This window comes from Drosophila ficusphila, unplaced genomic scaffold (assembly GCF_018152265.1).
Source record: "Drosophila ficusphila isolate 14025-0441.05 unplaced genomic scaffold, ASM1815226v1 contig_791, whole genome shotgun sequence".
Classification (NCBI taxonomy): domain Eukaryota; kingdom Metazoa; phylum Arthropoda; class Insecta; order Diptera; family Drosophilidae; genus Drosophila; species Drosophila ficusphila.
In genome coordinates this window covers 2,374,090-2,393,613 of record NW_025064737.1, presented here as the reverse complement: position 1 = coordinate 2,393,613, position 19,524 = coordinate 2,374,090, and the positions used below count along the sequence as shown (strand labels likewise).

General features: G+C 43.9%; 2 protein-coding genes across 11 annotated transcripts in view; both read right to left on the bottom strand.

Annotated features, from left to right (window-relative positions):
• Nucleotides 1-105: 105 nt before the first annotated feature.
• Nucleotides 106-1,666, bottom strand: LOC108090158 (m7GpppX diphosphatase). The gene is made up of 3 exons (XM_017188724.2): nucleotides 1,405-1,666; nucleotides 1,194-1,343; nucleotides 106-1,104 (listed from the first exon to the last, which is right to left on the bottom strand). Exons 1-3 carry the CDS (start codon nucleotides 1,574-1,576, stop codon nucleotides 296-298), a joined length of 1,131 nt encoding a protein of 376 aa, XP_017044213.1. The 5' UTR covers nucleotides 1,577-1,666; the 3' UTR covers nucleotides 106-295.
• A 183-nt stretch (nucleotides 1,667-1,849) lies between these two features.
• The window catches only part of LOC108090156 (exocyst complex component 4), a 33,372-nt gene continuing 15,697 nt past the window's right edge, over nucleotides 1,850-19,524 (bottom strand). For 4 of the 10 annotated variants that reach the window (XM_017188713.2, XM_017188718.2, XM_017188714.2 and 1 more), the window contains 17 exons: nucleotides 10,614-10,664; nucleotides 10,480-10,543; nucleotides 10,085-10,413; nucleotides 9,154-9,225; nucleotides 8,958-8,966; nucleotides 8,397-8,509; nucleotides 8,163-8,325; nucleotides 7,558-7,768; nucleotides 5,676-5,770; nucleotides 5,071-5,411; nucleotides 4,260-5,010; nucleotides 4,068-4,192; nucleotides 3,715-4,008; nucleotides 3,259-3,660; nucleotides 2,595-3,198; nucleotides 2,331-2,537; nucleotides 1,850-2,261 (listed from right to left, as the gene is read on the bottom strand). In XM_017188713.2, coding sequence (XP_017044202.1) covers nucleotides 2,085-2,261; nucleotides 2,331-2,537; nucleotides 2,595-3,198; nucleotides 3,259-3,660; nucleotides 3,715-4,008; nucleotides 4,068-4,192; nucleotides 4,260-5,010; nucleotides 5,071-5,411; nucleotides 5,676-5,770; nucleotides 7,558-7,768; nucleotides 8,163-8,325; nucleotides 8,397-8,509; nucleotides 8,958-8,966; nucleotides 9,154-9,225; nucleotides 10,085-10,413; nucleotides 10,480-10,543; nucleotides 10,614-10,664 — 4,008 coding nt within the window. In that variant the 3' untranslated portion in view covers nucleotides 1,850-2,084. The other 6 variants (XM_017188721.2, XM_017188719.2, XM_017188715.2 and 3 more) reach the window with 5 other exon arrangements.

Here is a 19,524-nt window from a genome sequence, read left to right as displayed (position 1 = left end):
CAGACATAGCTACACTATTAATTATTAAATAAAGATGGCAACCAGCTGACTAAATATTTTTCATTTAAAAAAAGAGTTAAAAAAAACGAAAAAGCAAGTATCCAATTTCTTCGATTACAAGATCGCAAGATTGAAATAGTATTTCAAAAAGTTACTTTATTTTGATTTGAGAGAATACATACTTGTAGATAATTATTGATAAGGTTTAATCTATGTTATCTTCACTTTAAGTAATACCCTATTCTTGGGTAGGGCCCTTATGCACTTCATCGACATTGAGCCTTTGGAAAGCAGACTAAGCACACGCCTGGACAGCAGCTTCGGCCTCTTTGGGCTCTGGAGTGGCGAGTTTGATGCGCTTGCACTGCCTTTCCTCCGATTCATCATCGCTAAAACCATCTGCAGCTGCGTCTTCAGTAGTTTTCTCTGCAGATTGCTCATTTTCATCGCTCAATACTGGCACCGCTCGAATTGCTTGCTCCTTCTCATAGAGGTCTAAGAGCTTGTTGCCTTCGTACAGAACGAAAGGCAATGTTGCTCGCTGGTAATAATCTGGCAGCAGCTCAAGGTTGTTAATCACCGTGTCCAGCATGTGCGACTTCTCGCACCAGATTCCTGGGGCATCGTTTCGGACCGGATTGATGTGCACATGAAGGTGGTAGAAGGACGGCTGGTAGTGAAAGTACATGCGCAGCTGGTTTGGATTAACGCCGTAGCGCTTGAAAATTGCGTCTTTGGACGACTTTCGCAGGTTGCGGAGCAGATCAAGGTGACTCCCGGTTAGATCCCTTAGCGATTTTATGTCATGCTTGCGGACAATGCCTAGCAGGTAGAGGGTTTCCACATTGCGCCCGTCCCACTTGAGGTCGGGCAGCAGGATAAAGCCAGTCTCCGGGTCCTTGTCCTCGAACACAATGCGTTCCTTTTCCTGCTTGTGCTCTAGTATGTTGTAGACCCACTCCAGGGAGAACTGGCTGGAGGTGAGATACGGAAGCGTTATCTTCTGGTAGAGATCAGGAGTCTCCCGAATAAGATACTTCTGGCATACGGAATATTTCTCGATGTGTTTGTCGGTGGCGGGATAAATGACTGTGCTTTTGACACCTGTAAGAACAATTTTACGTGTTGATTGTAGCCGGAATATTCAAAAAAATTATTTAAATTAATTTGTTACGGATTTAATAAAGACTTACCGCAAAGATCTCGACTGGGCACGACCTGAAAACTTCCGTAAATATTATTCACAAATTCGGTGTCCACCTTCAGATCCGCGTTGAAATAACTTGGCTTCTTTGGAGGCTCTTCAGATGGCGCACCCGTGGCCACATCGCTTTCCCGGTAAGCTGCAGAAAATAAAGACTTACATTTGTTAAGCACTTAGTATCGTTTTCATTTATTACTGACCATTTTTCTCAAAAACAACAATGGCATCGTCAGTTTCAGATAGGTCGGGAAAAGTGCCAAGAAGAGAAATACTTTTTCTAACACTGTTGTTAGTAAGAATCCGCTTTAGCCGGAACTTGGACAAGTCATATGATGGTGACTTCACCTCTGAGCTTTCAACTGGTTCAGGCATTTCAATCCGAAATTAAATTGTAAAGTTGGAAATTTATTTTCTTGCGGCTTATTTACCGAGAGTGACCGTCTCAGTGTTTCTGCAAAATAATCCCTGAATGGCCAACCGCTATGTTACCCAAGACTCGAACCTTGAAACGAATCGTTTATACTGGTTTTTAATTTCAAAAAGTTATTTAAGATTTTTTTATACAACAAATTAAAATATTAACGAATTACCGTTTAACGTGATAAGAATGTAATTCAAAACAATTTAAATAGGTAATTCAAAACATCGTTGTTAAATTCTCATTTATTGTGTAGAAGCCATTAAAGTACTGTTAATGAACTTTATAATATGTATCTGTATAAACGACTGCATCGCAACACCAAGTGCTTCCCAAACATGTTCAGAACATTCATAATCATTTTGAGCTTAACACTAACACACATTTTGCACTTACACCTAATGCCGATGTACACAAACGTATGGATATTAAAATTGGTTTCTCCGCTGGCGGTAACGATAATTACACAACAACACCTTTGGAGGGCTTGGCGCCCAGTATGTCCGATAGTTTTTGCTGATAGGAGGCCAAGAGATTGGAGTCTGTTATGCCAAAGGATTTGCAGGACAATTGCAGCGCGTTGAGCAACTGCATCTCCGAGAACTGAGTGCCCCGCTCCAGCAACACATTGAGTATTTCCTGTTGGTGAATAGCCAGGTATATAGGAATATCAAAAGCTGTACAATTGAAAATATATATCTTTCTTACATCCGGCTCCATGCAAAGCAATTCATAGAAGTGTTTGGCCTGATCCAAGGCCACTTCCCTGGAGGCGGTTATGTTACTGAGCGTCTGCTGAAGGGCGATCGAGTTTCTGCACATGCGCTGGACAGTTATTTGATCGATGTGTTCCAGATAATTGGATGCCTGAATAAGAATGCGCGATGCCAAGTGCGCCAGGCCTTCAAAAATGTACTGCAGGAAAATAAGGTATTAAAATCCGAGTGTTAAGGGGCAAATTATGCATCTTACCCTAGTCTTTCTCGGGTGCAGAGTGGCACTGAACGCTTCATCCATCTCAGACAGCCTTTTAGTCAGTACTTGTACTTGGCGATCCGGCTCCAGAATGTCATCCTTGGAGCCCACATAGCTGTTGGTCCTGACACTTGACTTCGAGCGTAGGTAGTGGAAGCATTGCACGCGTACCTCGAGGTGCAGCACCAGCAGACAGGTGTTCGCCAGGTCATCGAATCCCAAAGCCAGGTTAGTCATTACCTTGATCGTGCCATCTTTGACAGCGATGTCGGCACTGCACTCAGGGGAGACAGCGCTTAGCCCGTTTACCATCGGCCGACGCAAGTCGTTGGCAAACTCGGAGACGCGACACGAGAACCACTCCATGCTCTCCTGCAGTATGGCCAACTCCTTAAGCACACTGATTTCGACCAGAATCTCCTGTTGGGTGATCCCACCCTCGCCCAAGTTACTGGTCAACATTTCGGCTTCTCGAATGTTGCGCTGCTGCACTTGTATCGGACTTTCCTCCTCCGAAGGCTCAAAGCTTCCGCGATGAAGCTTCCTGTTATGCCGAGACTTCTGGCTGGAGGTCTTCAAGTCCGTCCAGTTGGGAAGCGATCTAAGAGATGCACAATTAGTTTTAAATCCGTAGATCATCCTTTCAAAATTGTATACTTACTTTAAGAATCTACTGATATCTGCATCTTTTAGCCAGGCCACACTGTAAATCCTCTTGTCCTCTGAATCTGGCTGAACGATTCCGTCGTAGGCTGCCTGGCAGTTATCGCGATAGGCCTTCAACAGAGCACACACCATCTTAAGCAGGTCTTCAGAGTAGCAGGGCAGGTCTTGGATGAGGCTCTTAGTCTCCGTCAGTCTCCGTTCGACCATCACAGTGGACTGCAGTAAAGGTCTGCTAAGGTTAAGCGCCTTTATTTCCTCAGGACTTATAATAGTGCGCCACGCATCTTGATTTTTCGACAGCGACTCGATAGTCAGCTGCAAGTTGCGGTTGTGGCCCTTGGATAGGAATGTGTTCTTAATATAGTTGTCTAAAAAGTCATGTAGACTGCAGGGTTGCCTAGAAGAACAAAGGATCGGTCAAATCGAATTAGTCTCGAGCATAGGTACTCACCCTGGCTTGCACTTCATAAAGTTCTCTATCTCCTTGATATATCCCATTAGAGGTAGATACACTTTGGTAATGATATTTTGATCGGGCGTGCAGATCAGCAGCTTGTCCCGTTGCTTCTTCTCATGGGGGAAGACGCCGCTGGTGGAGCCTTTTCCACTGCCTCCGAGCTGAGCGCCCAGATTATCGTCCACGGAGGCATCCGAGGCATTGCGACGGTGCTCCTTGAAGGAGTCGCTATTGCTGCTGCTGCCAACGTGCGACGACTTGTCAAACTTGAACATTGAGCGTTTGGTGCTGGTGAATGAGAGAATCGTAGAAATAATGTGAGCATGTTTGCTTAACTACCCGCTTACCTTGGCACCTTGCGCCTTAAAAAATAGGAATTTATGTTGCTTGTGGGTTCCGAAAAACCTGTTTGGGCACTTTCATCCGAGGCAGCATTCTGTATGTCCAAGTAGTCGGTGAGAAGCAGCTGCAACTGAAGAAAACAAAAGATTTATATGTTAGAAATTAAAGTCGGAAGAGCTTCAGTCTTTCACACTTACCACTGACTGAGCCTGGCCCCAAAAGTCTGTCAGATCGTAGGGTTGGGGCCCAACCACCGAGTACTTCTGTCCCACCGACAAATAGTTCTTCAGCAGTAAGGTATGCGTCTTGGCAATGGCCTTAAACTGCTTAAATATTATCTCCAGGAGGGTAAGTAGAGGATTGGGCTCCTCCGAGGCTCCACTTAGAGACAGTTGGTGCGTCGTATGCCGCACAACGTTGAGCAACTCCGTTTGGATTTGGACGCGCAGCGTCTCCAGCGAGTCAGGCACCTTGTGCAGCATTCCAAACGACTCCACAATAATGGCAACGAAGTAGCTCATACTCAGCTCAGGGTAAATGAGATCTGCGTCTTCAATAACTTCGGCCTTTTCCAAATCGAAGTTCTGGGTCATTTCGGTGAGCGCTTTGCGCACTCGAGCATTGGCTTCAATGCGATCCGTGGAGCGGCGGGCTCCGATTCCCCGGGTAAAACTGGAGTTTAGTCGACTGGAGTTGCTGCGCTGGAACGAGGAGAGAGCCTCGTTGGCGGAGTTTGTGTACACCTGGGTGACAAGTTCCTCGTGCATCCGTTGGTAAAGCTGCTGTCTCCGAGTTTGAAGGTCGGTCCGCAGGTCGGACAATCCTTCGACGGCTTGCAGTGGTCCATTAAGGGTGGCCAATGCATCGGTCAAGGCCTTGCTGGCATGCAGATACTGTCGCTTGGCTGTGTAGCCCACTACCCGCTGAGGCACTTTCCGCAGCTCCTGACTGAAAAGAAATCGAGTAGTTAGTGCGGGCTTTGTTTATTGCTAAGGCAGAGTGGCTTACATTTGTTCCAGCATCTCCAGCACGTATTTGTGCTGCACTGCATCCGTCCACATCTTCCTAAGTTCATCGCGCCGGCACTGGAGCAATCTCTTGCAGACGCCGAGGTTTTCCTTGACGGCATGGATTCGCTCACGGCTGGCAGTGACCTCGGAGGACACCTGGCTAAAGAGGGGCAGCACCTGGGTGAGCTGCTGGTCGTGGCGCGACACCAGCTCGTTCAGTCGCAGATCAGAGCGCTTGAACTCCTGCTCGATCTTTTGTTTCTCCTTCTGGCGTTCCTCGGTGGTCTCGCTGAACCCCAAAGACTTGATGACATTGACCAGAAAGCCACATCCTGCAGACTGCAAAACCAAGCCAATCACCCCATATTAGTCACTTGATATCTAAGAAAAATAACATCGCTGAACAAAAAAGAGGGCGTGCGGCAACAACAACAACCGGGTGGTGTCGTCATCAACTTTGGATCCGCAACTGAGGCGGAGCACCCTCGACCAATTAGTTCGCAAGGAAAACAGAGCCAGGAGGTTTTCCAAGAGGTTTTATTGCGTAAAGAGGCTACAGTGCGATTGGAACACCATTTTGAGCGAAGGTTTGAAGAAATTTACCTCATCCTTGCCGTACTTCACTCCCCTCGGAGGCTTTGTAGGCGGGGGGGCGTCCATGTAGACGCGATTGAATGTGAAAGACTGCTTGGCTGGTTCTTGGGTGAAGGGGGTGGAGGCGGGAGCGCAGGTTAGCTCAGTATTAACATTATATTCTTGCAATTTATGGTAAATTTGTTGTTAAAATAAGCACTTAAGCACCAGTGTAGCCGCTCGTGGACTGTTTAAAAAATACCATAGCTACATGTCTGTGAAACTATCGATTATAATGGAGATGGACACTTTTAGAAAACTGGGTACCCTGGCAATCCAATGGTGGTAGGAAACCGGACTTTTTAAAATTTGTTTTAATTTCATTTTATAACTACTACAAAATTTAAAAAGTTAAAATCAAAAACAAAAAAAAAATAAATAATAAAAGTAACAGATCTGTTTTTTTTTTTTTTGCATTTTTTAGATTTACAAATAAGATATATACGTGCATAACTAGAAAAGAACTATGGTTTTTATTTGAAAAAGTACTTAAAATCTTGTAGGTACTAAGTCTTTTCGCGCTATGCTCTATGGTACGCCTTTAGAACACACTCGCAAACTTACTTGCGATTGTAAAAAAATGAATACAACTTTACATCGTGCCGTTGTAGAAAAATTTGTAATACACATTAAAATATCCCAGACGTACAATATGGGATACAGTCCTGTGAAACTTCAATTAAACAAATATATATCTTTTTTTAGAACGGATGATTGTAATATAAAGCTCACATTTAAATTTAGGCGGTATTGAATTGATTCAAACGATTAGATGACATGCTAGTATCGGACCCACAAAAGAATTGTGTGTGCATGTCAAACTGTCCTTATAGCGTTTTACCTACAAGGGTACTCGGTGTTCCGTAAATAGTGTCCTTAGATTTATTAAAGAAATACAACATTAAAACAGACTTTTTCATTTTAACTTTATTGTGTAACGGTGTAGTTGCATCTACTTATCTGAGTGCTTGGTCGACTTAGTTGTCTTTACTATACGAGTATGTTAAGCTAAGCTAATGCGATAAAACAATTGTAATACTCGCTTCAAAAACGCATGACAGCTACATATGCATTAAAATGTTCTTTGGTTTTCGAATTGCTTAGTTTTTGATTGTTAACACATTTGTGTAATTCGTGTGCCTTTGGTATAAATACTTTAAATAAGCATCTTTTTAAGTGGTGCTTTAAACTTACTCTAGTTTAACTTTGTATATGATTTCTTCACTAAAATAGCAACATTTGAGACTGTTCGTAAAAATTACACAAATCTGAGGGCAGAAGATTATAGGGGGGTCACATTTGAAAGTTTTCCGTATTATATTCTACGTGTTTAGGTACAGATTTCTATTCGGAGGTATTATATAGATGATTGCTTGTCTGAAGTTCATGTTCATATTTAGCAGTTGCGTTTAAGATCGGTCGAGTGGAAGATATATGTAGATATGAAGAGTTTGGCTCCGATTTAGATTCACAGGTGGGATCTGGGGTTCATAAGACTAAGCCTAAATACACAGTTGAATGCGAGTTACTTTCTTAATTTTCTTGCCCTCCATTCGGATGGACAATGTGTTCTTCGCGATTTTTCGTGTTTTAAACTAGAAGCGTTTGCTGATTAAAATTTGGCGTAAAATCCGCTTATTCGACCCGAAGTAAGCGGTTACATTTGGGATGATTGTTTGGCTCTGGGTTGACACAAGTACGGCTTTGCTCAGACCAAAGGTATTTCACTAGTTTAAGTAATTTAAATATGCGATTATGCTTAATCTACCAATGCTGGAGGTGTACTTCTGTAGCTGAAGCCGTGGGCATGGGCGTGGCCGTGGTCTGGATTACTCCTTCTTGGGCAACTCACTGTTCATGATGCTCAGTCGGCGGATGTTGGGCTTGTCGTAGTCCTCCATCGAGATGCCGCGGGACAGCCGCCTCGATCCGTTGGCTCCCTCGAAGGAACCAGAGCTGGCGGTGGAGAAGGCGCGCCCGCGGTCCACTCCTGGCATCACCACCGACGTCAGCAGGCCCTGCCCCTTGCAGAACAGCAGGATGGACTGGGCCACCTTTCCGGGCTGTCATTAAAATGGGTATTAAAAGTCATAGGATTAGTATGTATCTCGTATCGTCCTACATCAAATGAAATGTTGATAAGAAATAATTAGCTCGGAGATTTTTCATATCAACTTGTACCATGTAACACCATTTTTATTCAAAATATTAGAAATGAAAACCGACATTTTTGATCGAATTTTAACTCAACTTGAATGTAAAGAAAAAACTTGTTTGAAATGCTAAAATAAAGTGAGTTACAAATTATCACAAATTGATTATATGTCACTATTAAACTTTTTATACTTCTCACTGCAAAATGAACTTTTTATCTGACTAACAATATTGTTCAGTTTGTAAACATTTACCTAACGCAATTAATAAACGTAATATAAATAGTAACAAAGTAACACTTACAGCATCGGCCAGGACATCGCCAGCCCGCTCGATCTTTAGTATGGTAACCCGTTCCTTCTCCACATCGCGATGGAGTTTCTCGACCATTGAAGCATAGGGACTCAGCATTCCCGTAATGAGGATGACGTCCACCTTGCAACCTTTGAGCGTGAGGTCCTTGCGACTGCGGTTACAGAGAGGTTGTTAATAGGAAATAATAGGAACATATAGCGAAATCCACCGCTCCGAACTCACTTCATAAATGCTTTGACATAGAGGCCGATATTCTTGCTGTTGAGGGATCGGTGCAGACGCTTCTGGTACTCGGCGACGATTTTGTCCTTGTCCGGGTTCTCGCCCACGATTTGCTGCAAAGTTCGGTGGATCACAGGAATTTTGTGGGCGGTGTCAGTAAGCAGAACATTGACATGAGGTGAGAAATCGTTAAGTTAAAGCGATCTACTAACTAAGCTCTGAACTACGGAAAGTGCACTCATGCGAAATATAAAAAGGACAACAACGACAACAAAATGGCAATATAAGATGAAGCGGTTTGAGGATAATTTCGATTTCCAAATTTTGCTGCACAGTTCTTGCTGTTGGCCAATTGAGAGGGAAACTATGTACATACCCAGTTCTAGAAGAAAGTAACGAGAAGTTCAACAAATAAATGTAAATAAACATGCTTCAAAACAGGGAACCTAAGTCTATGAGGGGTTTCAATTTGTAGCGAGCACTTCAGCACCGATTGAGCGAGGTTTGCGGAATGGTTTGGCTTAGGAAGAGACTTATTTAAGTGACGTTTGATCTGTTTACCTCCATAACCTGAAAGCGCAGACGAACAGAGTTCGTTTCGGCGGTTTGTTGTTAGGTTCAAACATAAAATAGAACAGAAGGTAAAGTGAGTACAACACTGAGATCAAACCAACGACAACACGCACTCCACGGCAAGGCCAATGGCACACTCTGGCTCGGAGGATCACTCCCTCCCCACTCATTACTCATTACTTACATGTCCGAACTTGTGGTACATCAGGAAGCTCTCGGCCGACTGGGCCACCTCGTCGCTTTTCCAGCTGATGAACTGCAAACAGAAAGATTTTACTATTTTCAAATATAGAAATTATTTTATAACCATACCTATTTCAGTAAGATTTTTGTATAGTACCTATAACGTAACCCCTCACATTCTTCTATTTTTGTGACCTATCAAATCTAAATTTCGCCGAAATAAATTATCTTCAAAACTGCGTATCAGATTATGACTGAGGTTGAACCTCAGAAAACGCAGAAAAGAATCGATTGATTATTACCAAAATGTCGAGCCATTCTATTTTTGAAGAGTTCTTAAGACAAAGAAAATTGCATTAAATCCGAGAACAACATAGTTAAGCTCTTATATGTTAAATTATAGTTAAATACGTTTATATAAAACGGTAATGGGAAACAACAAAACAATTTAAAATATATCTTTCATGTCATTGTTATTATTAAGAATTTTTTAACAGAAAGATGTGCTATTTTGTACAATATCCTAATTCTGAGATATTTAAAAAAAATCGGATCATGATAATAAAACTTTGATAAACAAATGCCCAAAGTAACATTCATGCTCGTATAATTAGGACATAAACATTTCTTTTGAACTTAGATATGGCAGTTTTTGGTTTATTGCAAGAGTCAAAAAGCTTTTGTTTTGCCTTGTTATATTATATTAGCTTCGTCTCAAAGAAATATTAAGTTCTTACATAGACAACAACTCAAAGGAAATGGTTATTTTAGGTCTGCCACTCTACTAGAACACCTCTCTCATCAGATCCATGGCCTAAACTATTTATCTCGGGGCCATAAAGTCTCGATAGCCATGGCCAGTGATTAAAGTGGGGCGGGAAAGCGAACCACGTTCCAGTGGGGGAAAACCCCCTCACTCTAGTTGCACTCACCTTGTTCTTGAAGGACTGCACCACGCTGGCGGCGCTGCCGGTGGCGTTGATCAGGATGAGTCCGAGGGCCCGGCTGGGATGGGCCAGGCCGAAGCGGGCCAGGACGTTGGCTCCGGCGCCCTCGCCCAGGCCAATCACGTACTTGACGTGCAGGTAGTCCAGCACGGTGACCAGGTCCTCGCCGAGGGCCTGCAGCGAGGGGAAGGGGAAGCCGTCGGCCAGGGCGTCGGCGTTGTCCGCGTGCCCCGGAACGTCCACGTGGATGAAGCAGGAGCGCTCCTTGATCTCCGTCATGCAGGGGCTGCTCACGAACTCCTGGAAGGAGTTGTCTTTTGGGGGAGGACAGGTGCCATTAGTCACCGGGATGCCGGATGGCAATTAGCTCCACTACTCACGGTTGCAGCCCAGGTCGTGGACCGTGATGAAGACGGCCCGCTTCTCCTGCTGCGAGAGGTCGCCCTAAATCACAGAAACACCCAACGTTAGCTCCTCGAAGGGGTCCTCTCTCCGCTCTCCACCCCAAACTCACCTGCACCACGACAGTGAGATCCCCGCACTTCTCCGTGCTGATATTGTACTTCTGCGGGGCGGTAATCGAAACATAAATTAAAGTGTGTGCTCGGAATGCTGTTATTCGTTAGGGGGAAAACTTGAAAACTGGCTAACTTTGGCGAAAGCAAAGTAAACGGCAAAATCATTTTCACGTGGCCATTAGCACAAACTCAAGCGTGAAAAATGACGGGCATGAAATGACCAAAAATGTGAAATGGCTTTCTCTGCATTTGACTTTGTGAGCGTTTGCTTTTGGCAGGTCCTTCATGTCCTTCCACCCACGTGTCCTCGGATGCTGAAAACAGGCTCGACTTGGCTTGTGTAATTTCGAATTTGAATTTGTATGTCTCGTCCCGGAATGTCAAATATTTGTGTGTGCTCTAATATACCCATTTGTGCAATGGAATTCGCAATGGAAAATTTGGGCCCATGCCCGAGTGACGAGCGTCCTTAAAGCCGACAAACTGTTGAATGTTTGTGCTTCACTACAAAAAAGGAACCTTCTCCCGATGCTCGGAGATATTTTCTGGCCCTAAAACTCCCTGGGGCTTATTTGATGAAAATTTCTAAATTGAATTCGGTGTGCAATTGGCTTAATTCGTTTTGATGCATGAAGTAAGAAGTGGCTTGTGTGTTGGTTCACAAACATTTTGTAAATCTTTTTGGCAATCCCTTGGGCGTATTTACATTGAAAGGGCGTTGTTTGGCGACTAACAAAAATTACGATTTTTATTTTATTAAATAAATAATGGTCATCTTCTAATATAATTAACTAACAAAGAATCAATAAAATCAGTAATACAAATTTTATATAATTGTTCTACATTTTGTTTTCTTATGCTTTATGCATATATTGATAGTACTTGCACTAAAGAAGTTCACATTTTTAAAGCCTGATTAATAAAAATCAAATTTTTAAAAGCCGAATTTTTCGACAAACATTACCACAGAAAATATCCTAAGTATTTTCTTGCTTGACTTGAACCTGATTCTTCTTAAGAATTTCGGCTGCCGACTTCTTGGCAGTGGGCTAAGTAAGTAAAGTAAATTTCCAGCTCGGTGTTCTCGATATCGATTGGGAGGAGCCCGGACAAGCCCAGGACATTGTACGGTGTGTCAGGAGCAGTGCATTGTGTTGGCCTATCAGTTTCAGGATGTTCTCCTCGGCCTAAGCCCATTTCGAAATTTATTAAGGCGTAAAGCAAATAAGCCGGCAAAGCTGCTCAAATTGAGAACGGAACGTCGTCGAAGGCTCGAGGTCCTTCAGCAGCCATCCTGGGCATCCCCACCCACACACACACACACACATACCTCAAACAACACACGCACACGCTCATCACAGCCATCGAACACTTATTGAAATTGAGCGAAACTATACAAGTGTCAAAAGACCAGCAGCGCCAAGAACCTCTTCGGGCCAAGAATTTGCCTAAGCCCTTTAATGTCTATTCGGCTAAAGCGAAGCGGCCCACCCAATCGGCCGTTTGTGTAAGCCAGTAAATAGATAAATAAACGGAATGGGTTCGGGCATGGGAATGGGTATTATGTAAATGCATTTGTCGAGTGGCCGCCGCAGCTTTTGTTCGCCTTCGTTTGCGGAAGACGAACGGCGGACGGATTCACCTGCGGGCAGGCCAATAAAAAGTTTTGCATTCAAATTAAGAGCATAAATAAATCAGACAAATTGCCTATTTATGTAACTATTTATGTAGCTGGAGCCAATTGGTTTGGCTGAAGGACAAAGCGCAACTGGGATGTCGAACCAGCCAGATGCAGTTGCAGCCGCAAAGTCCTCGACGTTCGCTGATGATGGGAAAACGGCTGAAATGGTTCGAAAAACCAAGCGCAGACCAGAATAATGACCGGGAAAACAGCAAAGAGCAAACAAGCGAACGGCGTGCTGGCCGTCACAAATCAATTGGCATTAATTGAGTGTGAGTGGGTCGGTTGGGTGTGAGCTGCCATCCGCCAAGGACAGGAGCACCCAGCACTATACGGAAAAAACATTAAGCTACATAGGATATACAATTTAAGTTTTGTTGTTATTGTTTTACATTTTGAGAACCTACTTCTTGAACTTTTCACTTTGATTATCGGATATCTGTTATTCTGTTTTTGTAGAATCATTTAAGTATTTATTTTTAAAATGTTTAATAAATGTTTCTCATATCCCCAGTCATTTGAGTATGTGTGTAAATCCTAATTAAACTTAAAGTAAAAGCTCTTAATTACCCAATGCCTTTTTGACTGTGTAAAACACAGCTATAAATACACATGAAAGTGTTATCTCGGGGGCGTGGGAGATTCATTAACTGCCGAGTTCCACTCAAAGAACGACTGCTATAAAGTGTTGACAATTGATGGCGGAGGAGGAGGGATTGTGTGTCAAGACCTGGGAAATTGCAGGGGAGAACTGTGAGCAGTGGGGCAAGTAGACGTGGGGATAACTGTCGTCGAGCGAAGTGTGTCCATTCGGCGAACCTTTTGTGCACCTGTTCCCCGTCTTAGTGATCAAATATGAACGCATACAAGCCGGCGGTGCCATGAAAATCGCTTATAAATAATGAAACTGCCAATAAATTGCTCAACCCAAACCAACTTTATGGATGAAGATGGAAGAAGGGGTGTATGATTGGGTGGGTGGTGTGTGCGAGGGCGGTGTGTGTGGGAGGTGTGTGTCAGCTGTGACGGACTGCCGGTCTGTTCGCCTGGCTGCACTTTACGACCTGCCGATGCCCATCCATTCACCTTTCCCCCGGAGAAGAGCCCTGCCACACCGAACAGCCGGCCCACATCTCGGATGATGGATGTCCTGCGGTTTCCCAGTCAGAAATTCTCACTGGCTAACAGTCGAATGCTTCTGCACACGCTAACGTGCACTGAGGGAAAATCAGACCAAATCAAATAAAACATCGAAGTACCAAGTGTTAATTGGTTTATCTGCAACTGTTAATGTTGTGTTGAAATTTGTTTCTGTACGGAAAGATGATGTTCTATAAGTTAATCATTGAAAAAACAGTATCAGATTGAGTACCAACATTGTTTTCTGTTTCAATTATTTTTTGTTTTATTTATATGCATTTTTAAGCTAAATGCTGTTAGCTAATTTGCCTGCCTGCCAAGTTTTCCAACTCTAACAACCAAGCCAAGAGATAAAGGGGAAGTAAATGTCAATTGAATTGGCTTCTTGCTTTCGAGTATTTTTCTTTTCTGTCGAAATTGTTTACTTGTTTTTTTTGCGTCACGAAAAGTTTTAAGCTTGCCGTCAGTTGGGCCTTGTTTGTGGTTCTAGCCATCAGTCAATTAAAAAGTCATTTGGCTCAATCGTTTGATTTATGATGAAAAGTCTAGCCCTGCCTTCTGCCGATTTGCAACTTTTCTCAGCGGAACGTTCGCTCGTCGCACTTTAATTGACTTGCGATTGGGTCAATGTTTGCTCTCTGCCTTGTATTTGCAGCCAAGTGCCCCTGCATTTCGATTCTTAATTGAGACACACGACTATATAGCCGTCACGTCTTTGACTCGATTTTCCTGTGACGGAAACACATGTGCGGAGCATTGATGGGAATTTACTTGAGGTGGAACAAGTTGGGGTCGCTGCTTCAATTGACAACCGTCATCTGCCAGTTAACCAATTTGACTTTTCCGAGGTAGGGAAATTCGAAATTGTTCTAATTCGTTGTAGGTTGGGAAAAACATGTTCTGGTACTTAAATATTTCCATCATTCACTCATCAAGTCAGCTACCTCTTTGGGTTCTACGAATGCAGTAACCTTCCCGTATTTATTAAAAATTCGTTTATTTTCCTCAAAAATTCCTTGAAATGTCAAAAGTCCCTAGCTTAGAGCCCCGTAAAACAACCGAAAAAACAACCTTCTCGCTTGTCATTCGCAAAATAGAGCAATACGGGTTTCGTTATAGAATTGCATTTTCGTGTCCACAAAGTTTGGTTTTCATTTCGAGCATTGCTCCGGCATCCATTGGATATCAGTAGCAGATGCAGATGGAGATGCATGTGTTTGGGTTTCGGGTATCGTATGACCCCAACCCAACTTGTGTGTGTGTGTGTACCCAAAACGATGTCCTTTGTGTGGGGATGCGAAGCCTGAATGCCTGGAAAACATGTACAAAACTGTATCACTTGCTCTCCGCAGGATAACAAAAGGGAGGTGGGAGTTGGGCGTTGGGCGGTGGGTTGTGGGCGTGGCTTTGAAAGGGAGGGCGCTGGGTGGGGTGCGGTCCACCCACGGCTGAGGCATTGCCCTCCAGCAAAAGCTGAAAGTTGCAGCTTGCCAGGACGTTGAAGAGTGAAGGGTGTGTTACTGTGCACGTGTCAACTCATTGACCTCCTTGCTGCTTTCCGTGTGTTGCCACAGCTCTTGGCTCCTCCGGCGTTCTCGTCTCATATTTTCCATGATTCGTTGACGTCGCCAGTTTTTCCCAGATTTTCCCCTCCTCCTCCTCCTGGCTGACTGACTGACTGCGCTTTCCCTTTTTCCGTACGGCCTCGATCCCGCATCCGCATCCCCCTCGCAATCCCATTTCACCCCGATTTCCCCCGTAATGTCGTAATCGTGTGGCAGCGACCTAAGTGCCCATTACACACGGCGGTCCTGCCCCATCATATCGCCTCATATCGCATCCTTGCGTGAGAGCTTCGGAGGAGCCGTCAGTCGGTCGGGTTCACTCCTCCGGATTGCTGATGGATTTCACAGTTGACGGCTTGATGGCTGATATGCCGAGTTCCGCCGAACGATGTGCGAGATACGAGACTCCGGCTTTGTTTTGTCGAAATTCCTAAACGAGTGTCTAACGGGTTGAATTGATAATGGAAAAAGTTTGTAATAACATTTTTAAACGCATTATATCAACTGACGTTTGATATTAGCTTTCTGATGGGCAACTTTTCGAATCCTTTTTGTGGAAGATTTATTTTTGTGTAATTTAATTCTGCTCCTTCTGTGCTTTCCCTCACAAATATCTCTCTGTTTTCATGCAATTAATTTGAAGTAATTCACTTAATCCCATCAAGTTTTGTTTCAGAAACGTCTTCATGGAAAAACTAAAAGCCGAAAAGAGATGCAAACAAACTTTGGCAGGCAATAATTTAAGTGAGAAATGAGTAAACTCGTTTTCACGAACTTCCTTCCCAATCCAGCTGGTTGTTCGTTTAAAAAACGTTATTCAACAAAAAGTTTGTGAAGATGCGATAGATAAAAACTTCGCACCTCGGGGCTTCCCATTCAGGGCAAATTTCTTTGTACTTGTTTAATTACCCAGCAGCTACGCCCCTCAAATGAGTGGCAGTGTTTCGTCGTTCCAGGTGGATATAGGTCACCATTTATCTTTGATCATCCGGGGCCCTTCTCATCAGCTCTGATGGACACACAAAACATCGGCTCAAAACAAAGCCGGCCCAAGTTAAGGGCTCTAGAGGGAAAAGTCTGCTGCAGAAGTGTTCGCCACTCGAACGGAAAGTTTATTTAACAAAGTGCTGGCCATTGAATCCTGGCCACAGTGCCCCTCCCCCTAATCCCCTACCCCTCCTCCTTCCCCTTTTCCTTAGCTTTCCTATCCTCTCCGCTTTCCGCTAATCAGCATTTCCCTTGCCGGACACGCCTAACTCAATCGGCGGCCTTCTCCCTCGGCTACATTTATTGCATTCGTAATTTAAAGGCTCGTGACCGCCTTGACAAACAGATCCTGAACGGCCGAGCTGTTTATGGAGGGACCCCGAACCGAACCCCGAACCGGCCCAGCTTGGCCACTTCGTTTTGGCCAAAAGCGTATTCGAGTGTAAATGGATTTCGGTTCATAACCGCACTTGCACCGAAGCACTTTGGGGATCCCTCGGAATCCCTCTGCTGTGGATTTATTCGTATTTGGTTAAGTGCTGTCATGTGTCCTCCTCCCTGCCACGCCCCCTTTGGGATGGGACCTCCGGCTATATGCGATACATTTCGATATGCGACGGATGCCCCACTTCTGCTGCCACAATTCTGACCAGCATGCGTAATGGCAGTGCAGATTTAATTATCAGCTGCGGGCCTGCCATTCTTATGGCTCTTCCCAGCGCCGTCTATTGACATCGCATTAATCTCAATTAATATTCCGAATATCAATTAGTTGTTGCCGAACATACATTTTGCAGGTGCATAATTGACATGGTTTCGGTTGCCGAGCTGCATTTGCACACAAAATCCTGACATCGCACACAAAATTATAATTGCATCCACAATAATAGTCAGTGAACATTGAATTTGCAGAATTGAATTTGCAGAATATTTGCATTTAAAGGGGATTTAAATTAGGCAAATAGTTCAAAATGTGTCCTGTTCAAATCATTAAATTGAGTTGATCCAATGAGTACAAGTATTAACTTCTGTATTTGAATGTATTAAGAGGAATAGGACATTATAGCATTGTAATCAGTTTAATTTATTGCCTCACGGACAAGCTATTTTCAGGAAAGAGGAAAACATACAGAAGTTGCCAATGGATTTTGTATTTTTTATGTTCAAATAGCAGAAATTAACTCAGTTTCATTTCCTTTGTTCGACATTACTTTAATTTGCGGCAATCAATCAAGCTTGAAACCAAAGTATTTCAATCGACTAATTGTAATTACGGACTTTTCACCTACTCGTGGAAAACTCGAGTGCCTAAGAGCATAAGTTGCGGCACTCTGACGTATACTTGATGAGATTTTCATGCCCCAGCACTTGGCCAAAAGCCTCTGAAACCCATTACGACGGCGGTGGAAATCTGGGCGCTTAATGCCGCGCACCACATTAAAACTGTTTGAAATTTATGGAAAACTTTTCGGGAAGGGAGTACAAAAGCGCAAGCCCCCAAGTGATGCGAAAAGTTGTGCAAACAAAATTCGAGCGCACTTTTCTGCCGCAGGGAAATGGAGAGGGAAAGTGAAAGTGAAAGGGACCGCATTGCAAGGGGGAATTTTGAACAGACACAAACAAATAGCGAGCAGCATGTAGGCCGGTGCTAAAAGCCACCAATTAAATGTTGTTTAAGTTTGAGACCGCATCCGCAGGATTCGCATCTGCCGAGGTAACAGGGCGAATGCGCAACCTTGCCTTCGAAACTTTCGACTTTTTCCCAATAGCAAAGCTATTACGGCTTTAGGAACGGAAAATAGTGCCATGGAAAAGTGACTTTCCCTCTCCGGCAAGGAATTTCATTAAAAAACGAACCGAAATACAATTATATTAACGGCAACGCATGTTTTCCGATGCCTCCGATGTCCGGCGGCGAAGTCAACAAGTTTCCCTCCAGCAAACAAAGAAAATGGGAAAAGCCAGATGCTCCGGAGAAGACAAACGTGGAGGATGGACAAAGTTTGCCGTCCGGGGAAGTGGGCTCATCCAATGTGCGGGACATAAACTTTGCCTCGAAGGGACTTCTTCTTCTCTAGGAGCGAGCAACACAAATTACGAGATGTTTCCACGAAGGCGGCAAATGGACGCCCCGCGGGCTGCCGTTTTATTATTCAGCCGAACGGCGGAGAAAAATGGAAAACCCGTTGGAAATAAGTCGGGTTGGGACTGCAGCAAATCATGTATAATGCATAGACCCACATGGACAGCCGGCTCTACATTATGCTTTTCCCTAATTAAATCCCATCGCATTCGGGCGCCGCCTGAAGGGATAAGCGAGCCCTGCGATGAGCGAGAAACAAAGCAAGTCGGTCAGGATTGTATGCTACTATATATAGCGCTGGTTTATGCCAGCCAAAGCCCTTAGTCAGCACATTTGAATTGGGATTGCAATCCAGGACGAGCTGCGTGCATTATGTGGCCGGGCGAAACAGGAGCAGGAAGGCGTGGCCCACTTTGTGGCCGGATTTGATGAGCTCAGTTGGGAGGGAAAATGGGAAAATCATGAGCCAGCCACCACGAGGTGGATGGCGAAAGCGAAAAAGTTGAAAAATGCTAGCAACAAAATTTCATAGCCAGAGATGCCAAAGAGTTCTGTTTCGGAATTTCCTCGTTAGGAATTATTAAAAATACAATCTCATGTTCTAAAGTGAATAATATAAGGTTAAGGGAACAGTAAATTCATGTTCATGTTATAGAGACCTAATTTTAAAATATGAATCCCCACTCTTAATGTTGTTTTGTATACACCAAACTAAATATTCGGGAGAAACCCTCCCCAACGCAATTAGCAGGTTAATAAAGAGGAAAATAGAACGCAATTCAGGGCTAACAAACGCCATAATTTAGCCCATTTGAGCACCTACATTCGTTTCGGCCTGGTCCACGTAATTATTGTGTGCCAGATGTGACCGCAAATGGCACGTAAAAAGAAACATCCTGGCTAATGGTTGAGTCACCCACACGGTCCTGCAAAGAGTCGCCCACAAACAACCGCATGCAGGACGACAATTATGCAATTTTTATGAGGCGCAAGTCAGAAAGTACGCCATGCCCTTTGAGCCCAGTTCACTGGGCATCACGGCCCAAGAAAATAAAAAGCAAACAGCTGCCGACCGCCAACTGCAAAAAGGTAGCCCACCGCAGAGGGGAGTTCGAGGTCACAGGAGTCGCCCACATGTGCTCTGCCATTCTCTATTCGATCGCTGTGGAGCTTAGCTTTCGGGTTTCCTGATTAATTTAGAATCATTCCTGACGGAATTCGTTGGTTCCACGTAAGCGTGTTGAAAGGGTTTTGAATTCCTGTATGATATACAACAACTACATATATGTGAATTGCAGGGGAAAAATTAAAACGTTTTATTCTCAGTAACTTAAAACGAAACCGATTTTGTACCCCTTTTTGAAGTTGCTATGCTGTAGTAATCCTTTTGAACAAGTATAACTAAAAAATAAAGCGATTTTATACACCCACTTGTAGTATTTAAATAAAAA

What these genes read in the sequence shown, in the direction of transcription:
- LOC108090158 (XM_017188724.2), bottom strand. Translation starts at nt 1,576, where the DNA reads ATGCCTGAACCAGTTGAAAGCTCAGAGGTGAAGTCACCATCATATGAC. An exon ending in TGTTGTTTTTGAGAAAAATG is followed by an intron (nt 1,344 to 1,404) that starts GTCAGTAATAAA and finishes TATTTTCTGCAG; the next exon opens with CTTACCGGGAAAGCGATGTG. An exon ending in GCCCAGTCGAGATCTTTGCG is followed by an intron (nt 1,105 to 1,193) that starts GTAAGTCTTTAT and finishes TTGTTCTTACAG; the next exon opens with GTGTCAAAAGCACAGTCATT.